Genomic DNA, 19,796 nt, shown 5'->3' with positions numbered 1-19,796 from the left:
GCCAGCATTATGGCTTTAAGAGGATTATGGGAGACATAGTCCACAACATCTGGAGTTCTGAAGGTTGCCCACACTGGTCTAGGAAGGCCCACCTACCTCTCACAACCATTAAATAGCAACTGTGTCAGCAATTCATTAGAAACACAAAATTATTTTAATCTTTAATAAATACTCTATTTGGTTAATACTTTATAGACCTTTTGTTAAAATTAGGAAAACTTAAATTGATAAAACCTATACTCTGCTATATTTAGCCAAAATTCACTTGCTAACTCATCTCAATTCACTGCTTAGTAAATATGCCTCGTAGTGGAATTGATAGTAATCCTTTAGAATGCCATACTTTACTCCCCCACGATATTGGAAAGTGGCTTTATACACCCCCTGGAGCTTGTTACATAGTTCTACCTTAAGCAGAAAGAATTTTGGAGTCAGTCCCATCTCTACTGTAGAAGAAAGCCTAAGGATACAAGACCGGATCCCACCAGCTCTTTTAACTCTTCATGTCCAGCCTAAGGTTGTTTACTACCGAAGAATTACAAGAGTGTGGCCTTTATATGTATTAAACTGATATCAGTGTAAATCAGCCCTTTAGCAGCTGCACTAATTAGCCCCTTAAGGACCAAACTTCTGGAATAAAAGGGAACCATGACATGACACACATGTCATGTGTCCTTAAGGGGTTAAGAGCTCGTAGCATGTCCATCACCTGTAGTGAGAGTGTCATAGATTGGGTCCTGGACTGACACCAGCATATCCAGGCCAAATAGTGAGATACCAAGTTATTTTGCTTCAACAGAGAGTTCACAGGCTTGCCCAACTGTGTGTCATTTGAACAAGCATTGTTCAGTATATTAATGACATAAAAGAAACAGACATATTTGAAAGGATTTAAAGAAATAGAAAAGAATGGCAATTTCTGTAGACAGAAAATGTAACCTGAAGCAGAAGAAATAAAAATTAAAGAGAGCCAACAAAAATGTTAATATAAAAAATAGATGAATCTTCCGACAAAAGTGAAGTGAAAACATATAGAGTGAATAAGGCATAGAAAACACTTACTGATGCCCTTAATAGAAAATAAAATTAAAATCTGGTATTTTACATAGACATTGAGCTGCCTTGTGGGACAATGTTTAATTTATTTTAAATCAGGTATTCTCTCGTGCAGTTCAAAGAGGTTTTCACCTTATGACAATAGGCAAAATGTAATGTTTATGTGATGCTTGGTTCAGATATGCTCACACATAAAAAAAAAATTCTATATTCCTGTCTATATGATGTACCGTGGAATCCATGGAGGGTGGTATTATTAGACCAGTATCAAATATTGCTGATGTCTTGAAAGGAAATATTGTGACACCCCCTATCTGAGGATTCAATAATGGGTGTCAAATCTGCTCTGTCCTTTTATGCTTTAGGTCTAACCATTTAAAAAAAAAAATTTTTAAAAAAAGGTCAATTTGGTGCATTATTTGCTTAGCCTATCTACATATCTAAGAAAGATAGGTGAAGACTATTTATGACAAAAAAAGGTAATAATGAGATGTTAGGATCAATAGGTGGAAACATGCACAGAAAAAGGCACATTGCAACAGTTCAGCTTTATACAGTATGTCCCACATTGGAACCTTTGCTTTAAGGGCCAATTTCTACTCATGTCCAGCATCCCAATGCACCTTCCTAGAGACTTCTTGTTTAGCCTACACCAAAATGTACAATAAATTGTCTTCCATTGATGATCCAACTCCACTGTAAATCTCACTTTTTCCTGCTTTCAACATGGACAGCCAAAGGTCCCAGCTCAATCTGGCAGGTGAAGTTTACCCTCCACTCTGAGCTAAGGAAATTGAGGGAGTTCCTGTGTATAAATATGCATGGTACATTTTTTGAAAGCACTGGTAAACGTGTAGTGGTCTCATTCCTCCTTACCAAGAATAGTTTGAGAGGGTATTCCATAAATTAACTTTAAACAGGACTGACTTCTCCGGACTCATTTCCCAAACCATACTTGTTACCAGGTCGCCTAATTAAAATCTCGGTACAATAAATATAATGAATAATAGCCAACTGTGCAGTCACATCACGCTGTGCTGTGGAATACATAATTGTACAAATGATGTATAACCTTGTTTAACTTTTTCCTGCCACATGTCACTTTGCTTAGCCCTACCGAATAATCTGGAACTAATATGCAACTATTTTTCCACCTGGTTTATCCACTATCCAGTGACAGCGCACAGAATCCTGGCACAAACAGTGTGCAACAAACTTGTTACGCATTACAGTATTATACATTCTACGACTACCAGTGAGCAGCAGCATGGCACAAGTATGCCCCACACACACTATCCTGCCACTAATAAGGTGATGGAGTAATGATAACATAATGCAAGAGTGTGCACCAGACAGCTCGGTCTTGTTTATAAACCGCTTCTCATATTTTAATCAGCGCTCTCTTTGTCTCTCTCTGTAAAAGTGCTGACACTTGCTAATCACACATCACAACAATGCCTCTTAGCAACAGACTGTAAGCAAGCTGCCACCAGCCTGGCATTACTTGGAGTACAAGTAAAGATTTGGAAACTGTGTCCCCCATCTTTAGTCTGACTACATGGCTGCATCCCACACCATCACCTTGGTACCTGCACAGGCTTCATCAGCAGACTGATACAAAGCCTGGCATTAACAGTTTAATATTACTATGGCATTACCGTGCCTTTCCTGAGGAACCTAGCAATACTGTTTCCATCGCCTGAAGCCAGTGACTTGCTTCCCTGGACTTTCCCAGGAGCCTGGCATCACTATGCTCCCATCAGATCAGTTGAACCAATAATTGGTTTTGTGCATGCAAATAAAAGGTATCTTCTTACCAATGTCAGAGTTGCAGAATGCTTCCTGGGGATGGCTGGGGGCACATGTGCAGCCCTCTGCAGTCTGGGAGAACTCCCCAGAGAAGAGCAGGAACAGACTGAGCAGCACTAAATTAGCACACATAAGCATGATGCAGACAGGGTGTCCTCCAGTAACAGACTCTGTGTGATGATGAAATATCTCTCTCTCTCTCTCTATTGATATGTCTCAGTCAGTGTTAGTAAATATCTCACTTACTCCCCAGCCTGACAGCACAATTCCTGTGCCTAGAGCTGCTTCTTTAGTATTTATACAGAAGGGGCGTGGTAACGTGGTTTTAACACGCCCCTGGTGGTGAACATTCCAAGCCTCCAGAGCAGACCAATCAATGACCTCATCCCTGGGAGGGAAGGAGTGGAGAGGGCGTGTCCAGGCAGCGTGTTTGAGTCCATGTAGGGAGTGAATGGTGATGTGCTCAGTACTGGCTGCAGCTGGATGGTGCTCCCAAGGATGGCTGATTACAAAACCAGAGGCTCCCCGCTTCAAAACAAGCCTTCCCCCCTTGCCAGGCATGAGAGTTGGGCCCTGGTGACTTCTGCAATGTGTGCTTGGAAAGAATGTGTCTAAAAAATAAATAAGTATTGCTTGTCCACAGATGGAAATGCAGCTGACTATGGTTTCAATGCCTATCACTCTCAGGCAGCTAAAACTTCTAGCACTGGTCAGCATCGAAAGTTTTTAAGGGATGGTCCCTCTTGAGTTCTCAATATGTGCTCCATTTTAACTTGACTGTTTATTTGTAACCCATTATATGTGGTGTGTTACACATGGGTAGTGACTGTACAACAATTTCTATTCCCAGTTGTTAGTCAAAGTCAAAACTAGCCTAAATTGTGATTAGAGCTAAATGTTTTTCCAGACCAACAGTTTTTGTTTTTTAATTTGATAAAATTCGTAATCTAGTGAAAAAGTAGAATTGCTGAGATGGAGCTAGTGGCTAATGTAAACACAGCTTCTCTATCAGTTGTATGGGGCTTTTCGAATCATAGTCCCAACAGGACAAGTGATAGTTTATGCATGTGCACGAATGGAGGGACATATCTAACAGTTCTGATGCTGCCAGCTGCAAGCTGGAGGAGATGCTCCACAGAATGGGTACCTAGGTTACGTGTGTGATGACATGGACGCACATGCTTTTCAATTTTAATGGGGCATTAGGCACCAAAACGAAATATTTTAGGAGGCTTTACTAGAATGTTTTTGCAAATTCTGTGAGGTCAGTAAAGCTATTGGAAGGAGGAAGTGAAACATCCAGCCAGAGAAAAGGCAGTGTTTACATTGCTGCCTAGTAACACCTCTAGCGGCAGTCACTTAAACGTCTGCTGAAGTGCCTCCTATGTCAGCGCTGCATAATGTGCAGCACCTACATTCAGCCTCTCCCAGCTCTGCATGGACATGCTGAACATTCCCTATAGATATGCATTGATTTTATGTATCTCTATGATGAGATGCTGAATGTTATAAAACATTATACCAAGTTTAAAAAATCTTTTTTTTAAATAAACGAATATGAACCCAATGGAAAAGTCTAGTATTTCTGTTAAAATTCTGAAACATGGAAAGTAAGCTCTGTAATCTATTACCATTTCCTTTGCTTGAGCATTGATGGCAAACCCGTCAGCCTAAATATGGTTTTGCTCAAGCCTCATTATCATCAATTGCAGCTGAAACAGGTTAGAGCCAGTTGGTTCCTACTCAGTCCAGCCAAACTCAGCAGATCACAATAGACTTTGCAGTGGACTCATCATGGTTTCTGCCACTGAGGAATCAGATTGCATTTTCAGGCATGATACCTAGTCTTTGGCTTCCAGTCCCAACACATGCGTCCTGTCTTCTTAGCTTGTAATATGTCACAGTTATACACTTCCTCTGTTAGTGGAGTTACACATTGGCTTTAATTTTTTTTGCGGTCGGTTTTTTTTTTTTTTTTTTTAGTTCGACGGGTATGATGGATTTTTATTTGGCCTTTTTGTGGGGCTGAAGAAAGAAGATTTTAGAAAAAAGAAGACATCTAATGGTAAGTTTAATTTTTTTTTTGTACAGGTTAGTGATTTTATTTCCCCCCTCACTATTTTTAGGGTGAGGGGGGTAGGTAGGGGATAGGTTTTTTTGGGTGGGGGGGGGGGGTGACTAGGGGCTTGGGACCCCTAGTCACCTTGATTGGGGGGGTTCATTCAGGGCCCCCACCCACCGCCCAGGGGTGGGGGCCGGGGGGGAGGACACATGGTCCCCCCCCCTTATTGTTTCGTTTAGGGCCCCCACCCACCGCGCAGGGGTGGGGGCCGGGGGGAGGACACTAGGTCCCCCCCCTTATTGTTTTATTTAGGGCCCCCACCCACCGCGCAGGGGTGGGGGCCGGGGGGGAGGACACTAGGTCCCCCCCCCTTATTGTTTCATTTAGGGCCCCCACCCACCGCACAGGGGTGGGGGCCGGGGGGAGGACAGTAGGTCCCCCCCCTTATTGTTTCATTTAGGGCCCCCACCCACCGCGCAGGGGTGGGGTCCGGGGGGAGGACAGTAGGTCCCCCCCCCCTTATTGTTTCATTTAGGGCCCCCACCCACCGCGCAGGGGTGGGGGCCGGGGGGAGGACACTAGGTCCCCCCCCTTATTGTTTCATTTAGGGCCCCCACCCACCGCGCAGGGGTGGGGGGCGGGGGGAGGACACTAGGTCCCCCCCCTTATTGTTTCATTTAGGGCCCCCACCCACCGCGCAGGGGTGGGGTCCGGGGGGAGGACAGTAGGTCCCCCCCCCTTATTGTTTCATTTAGGGCCCCCACCCACCGCGCAGGGGTGGGGGCCGGGGGGAGGACACTAGGTCCCCCCCCTTATTGTTTCATTTAGGGCCCCCACCCACCGCGCAGGGGTGGGGGGCGGGGGGAGGACACTAGGTCCCCCCCCTTATTGTTTCATTTAGGGCCCCCACCCACCGCGCAGGGGTGGGGGCCGGGGGGAGGACACTAGGTCCCCCCCCTTATTGTTTTATTTAGGGCCCCCACCCACCGCGCAGGGGTGGGGGCCGGGGGGGAGGACACTAGGTCCCCCCCCCTTATTGTTTCATTTAGGGCCCCCACCCACCGCACAGGGGTGGGGGCCGGGGGGAGGACAGTAGGTCCCCCCCCTTATTGTTTCATTTAGGGCCCCCACCCACCGCGCAGGGGTGGGGGCCGGGGGGAGGACACTAGGTCCCCCCCCTTATTGTTTTATTTAGGGCCCCCACCCACCGCGCAGGGGTGGGGGCCGGGGGGGAGGACACTAGGTCCCCCCCCCTTATTGTTTCATTTAGGGCCCCCACCCACCGCACAGGGGTGGGGGCCGGGGGGAGGACAGTAGGTCCCCCCCCTTATTGTTTCATTTAGGGCCCCCACCCACCGCACAGGGGTGGGGGCCGGGGGGAGGACAGTAGGTCCCCCCCCCTTATTGTTTTCATTTAGGGCCGGGGGGGAGGACAGTAGGTTCCCCCCCTCCCCCATCTGTATTTAGGGCCCCCACGGGCAGGACACCAGCCGCGCAGGGTGGGGTTATTGATTTTTTTATTTTTTTTTTATAGTGAGCAGCCACAGGCTGCTCACTGCTTACTAGACATGCCCCTACTCGTGGTATAGCGAGTAGGGGCATATAATTTACTAATACTAAGTAATCTTTACTTAGTATTAGTAAATTTGGCTGAAAGACCAATTCAGGTCTTTCAGCCTTTTAGTAGATAGCTCCCTGATACCGTGGGAATTAGGGAGTTATCTACTAAGCGGCTGCAAGATGCAGCCGCGGCAATGAATAGGATCGGAGTTTCATTCATTAGAATGAAATTCCGATACGAACAAAGTGCCGAATTGCGTTCTAAAAGAAACGAACATACTGTTCTCATTCAGTTAGAACGCAATTCGGCAGTTTCGTCAAAAATGACAGGAAGCATCGCGAGATCACAGAGGGAAGCTAGGGATCATGGGAAAATTTCTCTGACCAGCGGAAATGAAGCACACTTTGCTCCTCCGCTGGTCAGAGCTGGTCAAGCGGAGGAATCCACCATAAGACAGAGTCCCTACTTTGTCTTATGATTTAAAAGAAAACTAAAGAAGATAGGAAGAAAAGAAGAACAGATCCCGAGAGAGGGGGAGAAGAGGAAGAGATTGAGGAAAGGTAAGTTCGGCATGACAGTGCCGCTTTAAAAAGCAGTCTTCCCTCTAACTTCAAAAGGGTCTTGTCTATACAGATATTTTGGTCAGTGGTGTAATTTTCTGAAAATGTTTTTGACAAGTGATCAAGTAGAAACCTAATTTTGTGTAGACGGTCATACTGGTGTCATTTAGAGGGGGACACTGGGTGCTATCACTGAGATGGAGGAAACAGAGAAGCTGTTCATACTTATCCCTGGAAAAAGAGGGGTAGCTGGGATGGTGTGCTTATTCCAGTAACTCCTAATACTGGGTTTTTACACAACCCCAATACCTCCTCATGTCAGTGTTGTTAGTCTTGTGATACATATTCTTCCTGCTCTAGTGAGAATCAAGACTGGCAGCAAGATATTACAAATTCGTTTGTGCAGTCATGAGCTCAAATATGCCATCTGTCATCACTGCTGTCAACTCTAGTTGTAATGCAATGGGTTGCCAAAAATGGGAGTATTTTAGGGGTACTTAGATTTGGTGGTACCCATTGATGTTCAAAGCCAGTGCAGTGTTTTGAGCACCTCCTGGATGGTGTGACGGTGGGAGAGCCAGAAGGCTCACCTAGGGGCTCTACATCTGACGCAGTAAGTGTCTCATTGTCAGACAGGTCAAAAGAGTCAGTTTCCTCTGACTCAGGTTTCACCATTGACCTCCTCCTCAGTATAGTAACAAGCCATGGCAACTTTTTAAGTAAAATCATTTTTTTTTATCTTCCGGCCTAACACACAATCCCTCAACCCACCCCCCAATTTTCTCTTCCACCCATGGAAGCCTAAAGCCAAAAAGAGAAATGAATTACTGATTGCAGAATAAACAGCTGCGACCAGCACTAAAAGGTGTTTATGTTTTTTTTGTTTTGTTTTTTTAAACAAAAGTAGGGTAAAAAAAAAGGTCAGGGTAGGCAAGATAAAATGCTCTGAGACACTATACAGTGATCAGAGCTCAGAAAGGGGTTGACAAAAACTTTAAAGGGTTAAAAGGGTCAGATTTTAACCAAAAAAATATAAAATATGACCCAAAGAAAATCAAAGTGTACTAATCACACTAGTGTTCTGATTACTCTCACTGTATTAGAACTGTGATCAGCAGTGGGTTAATAACACTTTGTTTTTTACACACACTAACAATCTAGAAGACGGCCAGCAATGATAATTCTGGCTCTAAAGGCTCACATCAAAGTAAGGAAAGAGAGAGGCAGAATACAATGTCACAGTCCACGATAAAAATCATTGTCTGTCACACTGAAACAGTGATTGCGGTGACAGGCTTTCACCGTGATGACCTGACACTGATCACAACCAATTGACTGCTGGGGATCTGCCTGGGTTGCAAGGCAGTTACCCCGGTCTGATCACTCTTAACGTTCTTAAAGCCCATGCTGTTCAGGACGTAATGACACATCTTAATGGCGGCATGGAGTTAAGACGATTATAGATATTTATCGAACAATAAAGAGGTACAATGAGATGCAAATAGCACCAGCCAATAATATTGCAGCTCTCCCGGTTGCTAATGATTACCCAGTTAGGCACAAAATAATATCAAAAATACAAATGGGGATTGCAGAATAAAAACAACCATCGAGAATCTTTCTCCAATGCTGTTGGAGAAAGATACTTGATATCCAAAACGAACTGGCACTCAAAAGATATTTAAAATGTATGCAGATCCAAGGTTAATATTCAACCAACCTTTGTTTTTGAGAAGATTTTATACTGTCCATTACAAGCCTTTTATTGCCAAGTCTAACTTGTGAAAACGGCACATAGCATTGCCAAGCGAGACGTAAACCACACTGCTGTGTGAAAGGTAGTAAAATCAAGACCTGTTCTCATGGAACTTGCAGTAGGATGGAAAATCAACACCCAAACTCCAAGTGTGGCTTCTGACCCTTAGTACCATTACGCATGTTGGAAAAATTATCACTAATCATTTTAAAGGAACACTATAGCATTAGAAAGACAAACGTGTATTCTTTTCATTAGGTGTCCAGCCCCCACCTGCTGTGAGAAAAAAAGCAATCTTGTTTACCTTTTCTCCTAGCAGCTCCAGTCTCCGAGAGGAAGTTCCTCCTCCTTAGATAATCTCCGCCAATCCAATGCATTTCCATGGTTGTTATCCAACAAAGGAGTGTGAATGAGCACTCCTCCACTGGCAGGATTATTCGCTAAACTTGTGTAATAATCGCAAGGAAATTTTATAATTTGAAGCAAATCAGCCAAAGGTGCATTACTTGCTTGAGTCCGATACTTTTACTGCTTTGGCTATTTGTTTCAGAATTTTTCTTTTACAATCCATCACAAATTATTGCTTAAGCGTCAATTTAATATATTTGGATAAACTTTTACAAAGATTTTTTTTAATAAATTAAAATGTGAAAAAATCTATCATATATGTATCAAAATATGAAAATCGATTTTTTTTTCAAAAATATTAAGTAATTTATAGGGGTTTATCCAAAAATATTAAGTGATTTAAAAAGCTTATCCAAAAATATTAAAGCAAGACCGGCGTGGGGAAAAAAGTTAATTCAAACACATTTGCTAAGTGATGTAATAGTGGCTGGGGACCTTAATAGTTATATACTATAGTGTCAGGAGTACATGTTTGTATTCCTGACACTGTAGTGATCCATTAACTCTAAATTGCGGTAAAATATACAGCACTATCAGCAATTTGTAACGATGCTATGGGATGAATCATTAGCAATTTAATTTAAATGTCAGTGGCAGGGCCGGACTGGCCCACCGGAATACCAGGAACTTTTCCAGTGGGCCACGGCACTTGGGGCCGGGCAGACAGCCCAAATCATGAGGCTACTGTAATTGAAATGATTTTCCCCTCGGACTGACATAGGAGGGCACAGTCCGAGGGGAAAATCATTTCAATTACAGTAAAGAGGGAGGAGCTGGGGGCTGGCGCGGCCGGAGGGAGACCTATAAGTTACCTAAATTTACCTAAATTTCGGTCACATGCCCCGCCTCTGAACGCAAACCCCGCCTCTGAATGCAAGCTCCACCTCCTGAATGGAAGCTCCGCCTTGCACACACATTGCTGACAACTCTGGGAGAAAGACATCACAAAATGGCAACTTCACTCACCAGTGCCAGGTAAGCTTCAGTCATGGCTGTGTGTGTGTGTATGTGTGTGTGGCTGCTAGTGAGTGAGTTGTGTGTGTGTGTGTGCTTGATAGTGAGTGAACTTGTGTGTGTATGTGGCTGCTAGTCAGTGAGTTGTGTGTTTGTGTGTGAGTTGTGTGTGTGTGGCTGCTAGTGAGTGAGGTGTGTGTGTGTGTGTTGCTGCTAGTCAATGAGTTATGTGTGTGTGTTTGTGGGTGGCTGCTAGTCAGTGAGTTGTGTGTGTGGCTGCTAGTGAGTGAGGTGTGTGTGTGTGGCTGCTAATGCATGAGTTGCGTGTGTGTGTGGCTGCTAGTGAGTGAGCTTGTATGTGTGTGCCTGCTAGTTAGTGAGCTTGTGTGAGTGTGTGTGGCTGCTAGTGAGGGAACTTGTGTGTGTGTGCCTGCCAGTAAGGGAACCTGAGTGTGTGTCACTGCTAGTGAGTGAGCTTGTATTTGTATCGCTGCTAGTGAGTGAGCTTGTATGTGTGTGCCTGCTAGTGAGTGAGCTTGCGTGTGTGCGCCTGCTACTGAGTGAGCTTGCGTGTGTGTGTGTGTGTGTGGCTGCTAGTGAGTGAGCTTGTATGTGTGTGTGTGTGTGCCTGCTCATCTTGTGTGTGTTTGTGTGTGTCTGGTAGTGAGTGAGCTTGTATGTGTGTGTGTGTGTGTGTGTCTGCTCCTGAGTGAGCTTGTGTGTGTGTGTGGCTGCTAGTGAGTGAGCTTGTATGTGTGTGTGGCAGTGAGCTTGTCTGTAGTGAGCATGTGTGTGTCAGTGTGCTTGTCTGTAGTGAGCATGTGGGTGTCAGTGAGCATGTGCATGTGACAGTGAGCTTGTCTGTAGTAAGCTTGTGCGTGTCAGAGTTTGTCTGTACTACTAAATTTGTTTGTGTACCAATAAGCGTGTCTGTGTGTGTCAGTGAGATTGTCTGTCAGTGAGCCTATTTGTGTGCATCAGTGAGCTTGTGTTTTTATATCAATGAGCATATGTATATCAATGATATTATCTGTCTGTGAGCCTGTGCATCAATGAGCTGTGTCAGTGAGTTTGTCTGTGTCTGCATGTGGGTATGCTTACTGTATAATTACATGTTTAATCTGAAAGGACCAATATTTTGAATTATAAAAATAAATACCAATAATATTATGTAAGGCTTTGTCTTGCCACCCCAGATAGAAACATAGAATGTGACGGCAGATAAGAACCATTCGGCCCATCTAGTCTGCCCAGTTTTCTAAATACTTTCATTAGTCCCTGGCCTTATCTTATAGTTAGGATAGCCTTATGCCTATCCCACGCATGCTTAAACTCCTTTACTGTGTTAACCTCTACCACTTCAGCTGGAAGGCTATTCCATGCATCCACTACCCTCTCAGTAAAGTAATACTTCCTGGTATTATTTTTAAACCTTTGTCCCTCTAATTTAAGACTATGTCCTCTTGTTGTGGTAGTTTTTCTTCTTTTAAATATAGTCTCCTCCTTTACTGTGTTGATTCCCTTTATGTATTTAAATGTTTCTATCATATCCCCCCTGTCTCGTCTTTCCTCCAAGCTATACATGTTAAGATCCTTCAACCTTTCCTGGTAAGTTTTATCCTGCAATCCATGAACCAGTTTAGTAGCCCTTCTTTGAACTCTCTCTAAGGTATCAATATCCTTCTGAAGATAGGGTCTCCAGTACTGTGTACAGTACTCCAAGTGAGGTCTCACCAGTGTTCTGTACAATGGCATGAGCACTTCCCTCTTTCTACTGCTAATACCTCTCCCTATACAACCAAGCATTCTGCTAGCATTTCCTGCTGCTCTATTACATTGTCTGCCTACCTTTAAGTCATCAGAAATAATCACCCCTAAATCCCTTTCCTCAGATGTTGAGGTTAGGACTCTATCAAATATTTTGTACTCTACCCTTGGGTTTTTACGTCCAAGATGCATTATCTTGCACTTATCCACATTAAATGTCAGTTGCCACAACTCTGACCATTTTTCTAGTTTACCTAAATCATTTTCCATTTGGCTTATCCCTCCTGGAACATCAACCCTGTTACATATCTTAGTATCATCCACAAAAAGACACACCTTACCATCAAGACCTTCTGCAATATCACTAATAAAAATATTAAAGAGAATGGGTCCAAGTACAGATCCCTGAGGTACCCCACTGGTGACAAGCCCAAGCTTCGAATATACTCCATTGACTACAACCCTCTGTTGCCTGTCACTCAGCCACTGCCTTACCCATTCAACAATATTCGAATCCAAACTCAAAGATTGTAGTTTATTGATAAGCCTTCTATGTGCAACAGTGTCAAAAGCCTTACTGAAATCTAAGTAAGCAATGTCTACTGCACCACCCTGATCTATAATTTTAGTTACCCAATCAAAAAAATCAATAAGATTAGTTTGGCATGATCTCCCTGAAGTAAACCCATGTTGTCTCTGGTCTTGAAATCCATGTGTTTTTAGATGTTCAACAATCCTATCCTTTAACATGGTTTCCATCACTTTCCCCACTACTGAAGTAAGGCTTACTGGCCTATAGTTGCCCGACTCCTCCCTATTACCTTTCTTGTGAATGGGCACAACATTCGCTAACTTCCAATCTTCTGGGACTACTCCTGTTAACAATGATTGGTTAAATAAATCTGTTAATGGTTTTGCTAGTACACCACTAAGCTCTTTTAATAGCTTTGGGTGTATTCCATCAGGTCCCATTGACTTATTTGTCTTTACTTTTGACAGTTGAAATAGAACCTCTTCCTCTGTAAACTCACGTGTAATAAATGACTCAGATGATTGAGTAATATACTGTGTAAGCACACACAATATATATATATATATATATATATATCATCTGGTGTGGCAAGACCTAGCCTTACATATTATTGGTATATTTATTTTTCCAATTCAAAATATTGGTCCTTTCAGAGTGTGTGTAGTGTGTATTATATATATTACACACAATACATGGCACAATTACTTATGGGGCTGGCATAGATATTTTTTTCCAGGGCTGCTTTGTATTCTCAGTGCGGCCCTGGTCAGTGGTATTTGATATTCAGTACTGATATCTTGGGTACTTGTGGAATGAGTGCTTGGTTTTCAGTATGTCTGTGGGATAAATGTTTAATATTGTGGTAGTTAGTCAGAAAAAAAAAAAACCTGATGAGGTGCTTTTTATATTGTGTAGGCATTTACCTGCTTTGGTGTGTATATTGAAAAATATAGCTATATCGTCTTTGCTAAGGCTAGCTATATCAAGTTAAACACCAAAATAAAGCTAAAAGTGTTTTTGTGAATTTTGAAAAATATAATTATATGCAGAACACCTCCAAAAGTTCTGTGTGGCTAGTTTGCAGTTTCTTTTTACGAATTTTAACTAGGAAGTCGCACTCAGGGCGGGTGCTAAGCACACAGTGTACAGTGCAGAAGGGGAAATGGCTCTGGGTTGCAGCAGATCAGGCTTCCTGGCTCTCTCTGCACTCATAAACAAACGTTGAGTTTAGATGGAGGCAAATATCACAGCAGCCTGAGCCTGGGAACAATTCACAGAGAATGGGAAGGTGCGCAAGGACCAGAGCAATATGTTTTTATTATTTACATATAATGCGCTGTGTGAGATAGGTAGAAAAAGAGTGATATACGCACACTGTATATTAATATTACACGTTATAAAGTACCAATAGGATCATCAGCGCCTTACAATTATAGAATGGGGATAAACACTGATCAGCCACAAGGGACACTATAGGTAGCAAAACAATTTTATCTTAATGAAGCAGTTTTGGTGTATACATCATGCCCCTGCAGTCTTACTGCTCAATTCTCTGCCATTTACGAGTTAAATCACTTTGTTTATACAGCCTTAATCACACCTCCCTGCAAGTGACTGGCACAGTCTTCCTAAACACGTCCTGTAAAGAGACATCTAATGTCTAAATGTCCTTTATTGCACAGGCTGTTTACTTTATAATTTCTTATCTTCTGCTCTGTTTCCTTCCATGTGTGGTGAAAGTTAAATTTACATAATTTCAGGGGATCTAAAGTTCTAAAGCAAGTTAACATCTGATTGAAAGTGAAACCGTTTTTTCATGCAGTCTGGGTACGTGTTGCTAGGGCTGCATAAACAAAAACAAATGTGATTTAATGCATAAATGGCAGAGAACTGAGCAGTAAGACAGCAGGGATATGATCTATACACTAAAACTACTCGCCTATCTCTTAGGACCGACTGACCCATGTTCAACTGCTGTTCACATGGAACCATTCTCCACTTCGGCCTTCAAAGTTCTCATTTGAATATTTGCTACTACCACCACCAAGATTTGCACCCTCGGTGGCTTTCACCTTCTCAATATTTTGTAGGTCCCCCTCGTGCTTCAAAAACAGCTCTGATGTCTTAAAGCATGGACTCCACAAGACTTGTGAACGTGTGCTATGGTATCTGGCACCAATACATTAGCAGCAAATCCTTTACGTCCTGCAAGCTGCAAATTGGAAAATCCATGGGCTAGATTTTTTGGTTAACTGACGCTGGTTAACATTTGTGTACGGCACATGTAGAGGAACTTATGGTTATGATATAATGAAAATCTAATAAGAACAAAGTCGGTTAGACCTGTAAAAAAGAGGGCAAAAATTTAAGAAAACAATTTCTTTTGTCAGACATGTTTTATTTAGCAAGACATTATTTAGACATTTCATGGAAAGTTAATCTAATTTATTTTTCTGGATTAGGGATGTACCTGTTGTAGGCAGAAGATTTCCAACGTCCCATGTTCTTAATGATATGTGTTGGTACGTGACTACCGGAAGTTGCTGTGGTCCCCCCCAATACAGAATGAATGGCCAGAGAATGAATGCGGGTTGTGTCCCAGCCTGAGTAACAATGTGCATATGTATAGCGTGAACTGTTTGGTTGTTAGGGGTTTTCCTTGAATGGCTAATAGTGGGGATTCGGGGTCAGTTGTAAGCTGTGTCTTGACTAGGTTATCCAATTTGTGAATTGGACACCACTTGGTAGAGGTAGGGTAATATTTAATCTCTACTGGGGGGGGCAGTCTGGCTCGTTTTGGTATGAGAGATTGCCAAAATATAGTGGTTGTTTGTTTTAGTTAGGTGTTTACTCTTAAGGCATGACTTAAAGTCGGATGCCTTTTCCACAGAAAATTCCTTTGATATCAGGAAACCGTAAAAGGCTATGTAGGCTGCAGATTTGATTATCAGATTAGTGATATTCTCAAAAGGGGTCTCATCTAGTAGATCGGAGATGTTCCTAAATAGGTTACTATCTATTGGAGGTCTTTTAATGGGATTATGAACAGTTAGTCTCTGAATGCCTCTAAGGACACTTTTGATGGGTAAGATGCTAAGAATGGAGCTTTGTTTGGATAAATAGTTAACATGTGGTGTTGTATGCCTGTTAAGTAAAGTTTGATTGTATTGTATGCTAATTTTAGAGATATGTGGCAAAAAGTTGTGAATGCGACCATGGTTTCTATGGGAAAAACTATTATTACATAGTAATCACGTACAAATTTTTTGAACAAATCATATGCTCTGGCATAGGCTTTATTAGTATTGAGTGACAAACCAGCTTGTGCTAGCGACCTACTGTGACTAGGGTATTTAGAGCATTATTAGGTCTGTGAACTTTGGAGGTTCTTTTGGTTGTAAGTTTGCTGTTGGATGGACTCTGAAAAATTCCTGCAAATTAGAACGTGAGAGTGCGTCAGCTGCGTTATTCTGAATGCCCGGAAGGTGAATACAATTAAGACAGAACTGTAGATTTGCCGCTAACCAGGTAAGTTTCCTTGCTAAGTTCATGATAGTAAGGGACTGAGAGCAGCCTTTATTATAGATGATACATGCTGCCAAGTTGTCTGAAAAGCACCTCACTGATTTACCTCTCCACCCCAAATGCATGGTGCAGCTACAATCGGGAAAAGTTCAAACAGTGCTGAGGTGGTGTTGAAATTTTCTAGTGAGGTAGTCTCTGGTGGCCAAGAGTCGTATACCCAGTCATTTCCAAAAATCGCTGCATAACCTATGGCATCTGATGCGTCAGTCCAAATTACCGGGGAATCGTCAGAGATGGGGGGAACGAATAATGACCTGCCGTTCCAAGAGGACAGAAATAGATGCCACATTTTTAAATCGGCTCTAGCTGGTTCGTCTAAGTTAGTTCTGGAATCGTCGTTGGGGAGACCTGTGGAATTATCCTCATCGTGAAATTGAGTGACTCAAGAAGTGACTGTAGCTCTTTCCTGGTGCAAGACCCTTGTGAGGTGCAGATATCGATGTATGCTAGAATTCTATCTACCTTTTCTTGAGGCAGACTAGCTTGCATTGAAACTGAATTAAGTGTTATCCCCAGGAACGTAATCTTGGTGTTGGGACCTTCTGTTTTGTCTGGGGCTACTGGAACTCCTAAATCCTCAAACAGTGACAGCATGTGATGTAGGCTGCTTGGTGTGAAGTGGTGTGGTTCAATAGAGAGAAAATCGTCCAAATAGTGAATGATTACTGGACATCTGCATTTGTTAAGTAGGAGCCAGGTCAAAGTTTGGGCGAAAATATCAAAAATCTTGGGGCTGCTTTAGGAGCCGAAAGTTAGTCTGGTTGCGAAATAGTACTTGTCTTCCCAATTAACGCCATGCAGGTGCCAGAGTGATTGATGGATTGGTAGTAGTTTGAATGCATTTGTGATATCTGTTTTACTTAACCACGCTGTCTAGAGTTAATGATAGCTTGTATGGCACCGTCTATTCTTGCATATTGTAAAGAGAAATCCTCGGATGGTATCAGTGCATTTAAGCTAGGTGTTGTGGAAGAGTGAGGTGCTGAAAAATCTTTTTTTTAATTATAAACTTCCCTGTAGCTATGCCTAGAGGTTTCGTTCTCCAGGAGGTGAAAGGTGGGGTTGTAAATGGCCCTATCATGAAACCGTTGTTGATTGTTTTATGGAGGAGTTCATGTAGACTACTAGGGTCAGTGAATGCTGACTGTAGGTTGGCGCATTCCAGAATTCCTGTGGGGAGTGCAACGAAATCGATGTGAGAAATGTTACCAATTCTAAAGAAGGATAATTATGCAGGTAACGTTGCAAATTAGGTATGTTTATTGGTGTAGACGATATTTTAGGGTACAATCTGTTTGGGCACTTTGTTTTAGCATGTGCTCTGTAACAAAGTGAGCACACGTGAAGGAGTCCGAGAGCACTGTAGCTACAACCTCCGGCATTGAAGTTGTTACAGACTTGAGCCTTTCCAAGAAAAATGATCCTTCTGCCTAGTTTATCTCTTAACTCTCTTTGGGCCATGTTGGGTTGAAACTTGGGGTTGGCATTGCTAGTAGAGGGAATTGCTACGTTGTTGGGACAGCTGCTGAGGAACATATTGCGCAAAATGTCTACAAAATAATTCAGTGTCTAACTGGCCCCAGTCGGTAGGTGTATTATATTGGACCAGTGACGCAGCAGATCTAGATGCAAAGGACTTGTGGTAGTCATAAAAGGCGTAGCCTCCGTATTTATTCGCCAAGTCTATTAACTTATGTAAATATAAATCAAGTTCCTCTCTACGGAGGGGAAAAGCAGAACAAATTACGTCCCTGTAAAGGCCGAACACCAGGACAAATTCAGGGATATTTAACTTTCTGTTCAGTCTTGGGTCTCTAGATTTCATAACTACTGACAAGTCATTGAACGTGTATGATCTGTTCTCAATTACGTCTTGAGAAGCTAGAGAAGCCAGATGAATGTCTTTCCCCTCTATTATGTCATTTTTAATGTTTTGTGGGATTAGATGGATTGTGTTGATTATGTTGGTACTTTTAGCCGGTAGAGGGTTAGCGTTACCTCCTGGGTTAGGCTCTGGCTGGGCTGTAGGTACTGGAGTTTCCGGAATGGTTGGTCTGTTATTTGATTCCAAATTATCCAACCTGTTATTTATTGTGGCTACGGAAGACACTAGGGAGGCCATCATGTTGTGCAGTTCTGACAGGCTATTTTGAATATTATATTCAGAACTAGGGCCGGGTCTTTCATTATCCTCATTTGCATTTAATAGGCGAAAAAGTTCGGCTTTCCTGGCTGTGGCCGGGAAAGGAATATTTTTCTTTTTAAGTTCGGCAGTAATTTTATGTATTCCAGGATCTATAACTGGATGCTGGGCTGGCCAGTACGGTTTGCCTTGTCTGCGAGCCTGGTCTGGTCGGGGTGCTAGTAACCAACAGGTCATCTCCTTGAATGGAAGCGTTAGACATGCTATGGGTGTGAGGCAGATAACTTAGTTAATATGGTATTCGTGTGGATATGAAGAAACCAAGTTTACTAGTTCAGTGCCCTAAGGCGAAATTATATTATTGTATAAAGAAGAAAAAAAATACACAAGAAATACAAATGCACCTAACCAACTCAATGGTAGGAATATGCAGAGGTACTTAACTGAGTGTAAGATGGATGCAGGTTCCCAAGAGGTTTCCCCCAAACGAACCTCAAATACAGATATGTGAATGAACAAAAATGGGATACAGCTGAATGACTAAAAAATAAAAGAATACATAGCACATAGTGAAGTACAATAACAGTAATTGGATTTAACCCACAATGATTGCACTCACGAAATAGTGTAGAGTAATGCGCCTTTAAGCCCACAAGGGGCTGAAGTAGTGTTCGCCTTCCACGGATAGGTTACTCTGTCTTTCCAAGAAATGGGAGTATGCCAGTTGGAATGTAAAAAATGTTTTTTATTTAAAAGCAATAAATAGCCTTAATCAAAAATCAATAGATATAATTTAAAATTAACTGCAATCTAACGCGTTTCGTCCATACAACTTGGACTTCCTCTGAGATAATTGTGCAGTTTAAACAATAATATAAAATACAAAGCATGCATAATCCCACCCCCAACAGAGTCCCTTAAATACAACCAGTCCGTGTGTTGATTGGAGAATTATCTCCTGGAAACACCTTTCCAATGAGGGAATATTGCCTCCAGATGGTTTTCACATAAAGAGTTTGCGGCAAAAATCAGTTGTTATCCGTCCGTCTGTATATTGTTACTTTGCGTTCCAAATGTCGGTTTCCGGTTGCATTCCACATACGTATTTCCGGTTGCGAATGGCAACAAACGTCATGGACGCTGACGTTGCGTTCCAAGACTAGGCATATGCGTTCCAAATAAAAAAACACTCAAATGGCTGGATAACTAGAAGTAATCTCGGAATAATGACAGCAATCAGTAAACAGACTCTCATATTACAAATTGAGACACATATATAACAAAATAATGTGCCATCATCCAATAGAGAAATTAGATTTACATCTTCTGCCAAGTTCTAACCAATATAATGAAAATATATAAATTTATATATATATAAAAAATAAAGTAATGCAAAAATAAACCATACCTATGGTTTGGCTCGTGGGGCCTTTGTGCCACTGAGGTGGGTGGCGGGGTGTTGGCCTCTCGGTGACACGTATAAGATTTTGATATCGATTGGCCGTGACAAGTGAGGCCCTAACTATTACCTGATGCAAGGCGATAACTATGCGTTGGGCCGATTGGGCTTGTACCTCTGATTGTAGGGATGAGTGTTGGCCTT

The 19,796-nt window shown here is 42.5% G+C and overlaps 2 protein-coding genes across 3 annotated transcripts in view; one reads left to right on the top strand and one right to left on the bottom strand.

Moving 5' to 3' along the window:
* The window catches only part of TIMP3 (TIMP metallopeptidase inhibitor 3), a 36,863-nt gene extending 33,723 nt beyond the window's left edge, over positions 1-3,140 (bottom strand). Inside the window, exon 1 of the mRNA XM_063447548.1 lies at positions 2,874-3,140. Within this exon, the coding sequence (XP_063303618.1) occupies positions 2,874-3,003 (130 nt within the window). The 5' untranslated portion in view covers positions 3,004-3,140. The remainder of the gene's footprint in view (positions 1-2,873) is intronic.
* SYN3 (synapsin III) overlaps positions 1-19,796 on the top strand; it is a 457,322-nt gene that overhangs the window by 300,952 nt on the left and 136,574 nt on the right. The window lies entirely within an intron of this gene.

This window comes from Pelobates fuscus, chromosome 3, assembly GCF_036172605.1.
Source record: "Pelobates fuscus isolate aPelFus1 chromosome 3, aPelFus1.pri, whole genome shotgun sequence".
NCBI lineage: Eukaryota > Metazoa > Chordata > Amphibia > Anura > Pelobatidae > Pelobates > Pelobates fuscus.
The sequence above is the reverse complement of the archived record's forward strand: the minus strand, read 5'-3'. Positions and strand labels throughout refer to the sequence as shown.